This window comes from Geospiza fortis, unplaced genomic scaffold, assembly GCF_000277835.1.
Source record: "Geospiza fortis unplaced genomic scaffold, GeoFor_1.0 scaffold221, whole genome shotgun sequence".
Taxonomy (NCBI): Eukaryota; Metazoa; Chordata; class Aves; order Passeriformes; family Thraupidae; genus Geospiza; species Geospiza fortis.
In genome coordinates, this window is record NW_005054395.1 from 2,363,877 (window position 1) to 2,368,388 (window position 4,512).

General features: G+C 49.0%; 1 protein-coding gene across 2 annotated transcripts in view; it reads left to right on the plus strand.

Moving 5' to 3' along the window:
• Positions 1-2,494: 2,494 nt before the first annotated feature.
• CUNH17orf58 (chromosome unknown C17orf58 homolog) overlaps positions 2,495-4,512 on the plus strand; it is a 4,513-nt gene continuing 2,495 nt past the window's right edge. The window contains exons 1-2 of one of the 2 annotated variants that reach the window (XM_031060930.1): positions 2,495-2,632; positions 3,049-3,129. In XM_031060930.1, coding sequence (XP_030916790.1) covers positions 2,530-2,632; positions 3,049-3,129 — 184 coding nt within the window. In that variant the 5' untranslated portion in view covers positions 2,495-2,529. The remainder of the gene's footprint in view (positions 2,633-3,048; positions 3,130-4,512) is intronic. The other variant, XM_005425756.2, reaches the window with a different exon arrangement.

Here is a 4,512-nt window from a genome sequence, read left to right on the forward strand (position 1 = left end):
CAGAACCCTGTGTGGGTGTGTTATTCCCAGGACACAGGTGATGCAGCCAGGGGGTTGTTCCCTTTGGGAAGGAGCACATTCCTCCGGGCAGGGCTGGTGGAGGCAGCAGCTTGGTCCTGCTCCAGTGGGTTGTCCAGCCAGTGATTCCCGTTTCCCCTCAGGCTGCCTCTCATTAGCATGGATCGGGGGAAGGGCATAAAAGGCTCCAGCTCATTTTGAGTCTGGAAAAACTTTACTTCAAAATGACAACTCAAGTGTTCTGGCTCCTCTGCTTTGTCATTAGATCATCTTCTGGTAAGTCTGTTACCTCTGGAGCGGGGCTGGGGCACGTCTGAGGCTGAGGACATTCCTACAAACCCGGGCAGCCCCCAGCCTGCAGCCTCTGCAGCAAGTAAGGGCTCGAGAAAGAAACATTTCAACGTGTTTGTGGGATGGGAATGTAGATTGCAATATTTAATTTGCCAGCATTGGGAAGAATTAAGAGCACCTGGCAGAAGCAGGCAGGGAGCTGGTGCTCCTCTGTCCTGCCAGCCACCAGTGGCAGGTGAAGTTGGATTTGCTTCTGCATCTGGGATTTTTATAATTTGTATCAGGTGAAGCTGGATTTGCTTCTGCATCTGGGATCTTTATAATTTGTATGTGACCTTTCTATTTTAGTCCCCTTCACCTGTAACTCCAGGTGTCTGACTGACTTTAACATGTTCAGTGTGTCCTGTGTGTGTGCAGCAAGCTGTCCTGAATGGATTTGTTTGGGTTTTAGTGCCTCACTGACAGAACAGAAATAGCATTTACATCTGTTCCACTGAGATTTGGTTATGTTGCAGTCGTATTTCTTAGGTTGCAACAACTAGACAGGAATATGTTGGTACAGGAGGAGGAACCTCAAGGTCCTGAACAGATTGAGTAGAGAAAAATGAACTATTTCTTGATACAATCTGTAACTGAGAAGGCGTGATAAAGTGGTAGAAGAGTTTATTTACACTCCCAAGTCTGAGACACCTGTTCAGAGGGCACAGCTTCACACTGAACCATCTCCAAGTCCCCCTTGCCTGCTGCTTTTGGCAGCTTGGACTTCTTCCACCCCTCTCTCCATGGACATTCTTTTGACTTTACGTGTGGCCAGCCCAAATATCAGGGAATCTTTCCCATGACAGCAGCTGGTGAGAGCACAGGGGGAGAAGTGGCAAGGTCAGTAGCTGAGTCAGTTACAGGAGATAAACGTTGTTCATCTGTGTATGTCAAATCTCTCTTTTCACACAAGGAGCTGGGATCAGCCTCCTACACAGGATAACCACGGCCGTGAGCACCAGACAGAGGCTGTGTGTGGGTGAGCTGTGTGAAAACTCTGCTGGCTCGCTCCAAGCCTGCAGGGAAGGTCTAAAGGAAAAGGAAAATAGAGTGCCAGGGGAAATTTCTCTCCTGCCTGGCTAAACATTTTGGTTGTTTTTCTTTGTGAGGTTCAAAGGATCAAGGTGAAGGTATAAATGGAAGTGTAGGTGATTGCCCAGCTTGTGTGAACAGTGCCATTAAGTTATTTTTTCCCTGACACTTATTATTTCCAGACACTTCCTCTCTTTTTCAAATGTCCTCTCAAATTAAGCAAAGCCTTGAAATAATCCTTACTCAGCAGCACTAGCCTAATTACTGCTGCTATATGCTCAAGTCAGAGATCCAAAACTGTGGATAAAAACCTTTCCAGTAGCACCCAAAGCTGCTGAAGAGTCTGGATGACATTGTCAACAGGCATCCCATGGATGGGAAAACCAAAGAGTTCTGCTGTCATGGTCTCTTAAACAAGCATCCCAAATGGCAACGTGAACCTTGTTTCCTCAGATGCTCCCTGGAGATTCAGGGGTTTGAGAAAAGGGTTTGTTTTTAATTTGCAACAATAATAAAGTAAAAATGCAAATCTCCTGTTTTGTTCACACAGCTGCATTCCCTGTACTGGACCTTCAATATCTGAGTGAAGGAATGAGGAGCTCTACTGTGCTTCATCCATTGAGCTATTTATTAGTTTTATATCTTATTGTTGAAGGCCTCACTTAGGATTTGAGCCTCAAATCTTCTCATTCTGAAACATCTGAAATAAAAGACTTAAAACACTGATTTCCCCTCTCTTTTTTTGCCTGTAGGATCCCTGCTCTATGCTGAGAAACCTGGCCAGGCTCTGAGCAAAGATGTTTTCAGTGCAGCAGCTGAGGTTCAGGTGAAGGAGCCAGCGCGGGGCACGGGCAGTGCCAGCGGGAACGCCAGGGAAGGGCGGCTCCCGGGAATGCCCCCCGGGCCCCCGGGCATCCCCTCCCTCGCCCCCGACAAGAGGAAACGCGCGGAGCCTTCCCTGGAGAACAGCACAGGGCCGAGGAAGCACCTGGGGCAGCTCGGAGGGCTCCGGGCCCCGGGGGCTGCTCCCGGCCGGGCCAACAGGCCGCACCCGGAGCGGCGCTGGAAACCCATCCTTTCCCGGACTCTGGAACGGGGGAGCCCAGTGATCCTGACACGCTGCACCACTTCAACCGAGCGGGGAAGGGAATGGCCTACAAAGAGCCCGACCCATCTGGGAGGATCCCCAAAGCCTCGTGGGTCACGAACCGCTGGGAGCCCAGCCCGAGGCACTGGGGTGTGCTGGGGACAGGTGAGAGACAGGCTTAGCACAGCGGGACAGATGAGGGACAGGCTGCTCACAACGGGACAGACTGCACAGAATGGGACAGGCTTAGCACAGCGGGACAGGCTGCCCACAGCGGGACAGGCTGCCCACAGCGGGACAGGCTGCCCACAGCGGGACAGGCTGCCCACAGCGGGACAGGCTGCCCACAGCGGGACAGGCTGCCCACAGCGGGACAGGCTGCCCACAGCGGGACAGGCTGCCCACAGCGGGACAGGCTGCCCACAGCGGGACAGGCTGCCCACAGCGGGACAGGCTGCACAGAGCTGGACAGGCTGCGCAGAGCGGGACAGGCTGCCCACAGCTGCCCAAAGCTGGGACACAGTGTGGGGACAGATCCCCCAAGGGCCCCGGCTGTCCCTCAGGCTGTGCTCCTCTTGCAGACGGTGACAAGGAGAAGCTGTGTCAGAGCGAGTGCAGGAAGGAGCGGGATGAAGGGGAGGCTTTCTGTGCCAGCGAGTTCGGTAGGTGCTGTCCCCCTCAACCCACAGGGACAGAGCACCTTCTGTCCACTTGTCACTGATACTGCACTGCTACTTTTAAAATACTGTGATTAAGATATGGTAAGTATGTTCAATAATTACCAAGTATTCAAAAAGGACCCATCACAGCTCTTCATAAACATACTTACATTACCCTTCCTTGGGCTAGTTCTGCCCTTTTTTCTGTTTCCTCTGGAGGAACGGTGTCCTTGGGACTGGTCAATGGAACTGAAAAGACCAATTGTTTTAGATACTCTCAGATTAAACATTACAGCTGTGTTATTTATCTCTTACCATTTAGAGCAAGTTTGATTTTGGAGATTGAAATTTGAAATTAAAATAAAATAGTGAACCAAACAGAAAGAAGGCTGTGATCCTCTCTCTAGAGAGGCTTCTTCTTGAAGTTCCTTAGGATTCAGTGTCTTTAGTCCTTGTGTTCACACTGATGTAACTAAAGGTGGCAGGAAACAGCCTGGTATTTTTGTAGACTTTGTTTAAGGACAAGCATTTTCTGACTGAAACCCTGCCTTGTGCTTACAGAGTTGTGAAACAGATACCAACTTTTTCTCACAGTATTTTAAGAGATAAGGAAAATACAAGCCCAGTGGTAACAGATGTTTCCATTTGTAGAACATAAACACGTTAGGAGACATCTGTTTTCTCTAAATGGAGAAGCCAGGAAGTGCTTTCTACAAATGCTGTCCTGCTTTGGTTTTTACCACTCTCACACATTCCTGTCCAACATGGGCTTCACAGCAACCCGACCTCTGTGTGTTTTAGCCCTTAACAAACAGCTCTGCTCCTAAATTGAAAGGACAGGTAGGAAAAAGTCTGAGCAACAGACGAGCCAAGGTTCCACAGCAGCCATCAGAGAGAGCTTTTCCTTTCTTTATATTTACAGTGCAGATAAAAGAATAAATGACTGGATCAGAGCTCTCCCCCTGAGGCAGGTGTAACACCAGGTGCAGTAGCCCCACTAACACAGAGCTGTTTTCCCAGCCCTGCACTCAGCTCAGCACTTGCCAGAGCCAGAAACTGGGAGAGCAGCATGAAGTGATTGTCTGAGCTCCCAACACAACCTACTTGTGCCCCTGTCTCTTGGTATGACAAAGGCCTTTTATTTCAAAAGCCAAAGTGTTTCATTACCAGCTTGGCTTTGTACTTCATTGGGAAATTTTAAATTTGAAAATTTTACTTTGTTAGGTAAATTTGCACACTTTTTATATATCAGGATAGAAAATGGTACTAAACCCATTGCTTTCTTCACTAAGAAACATCTCAAACCTGTAAAGCACAAGTTTTGCCAAGCAGCAAAACTTCAGGCAGTGACCTCAGCAAATGTGATTATTTGAAGCAATTCCTGCT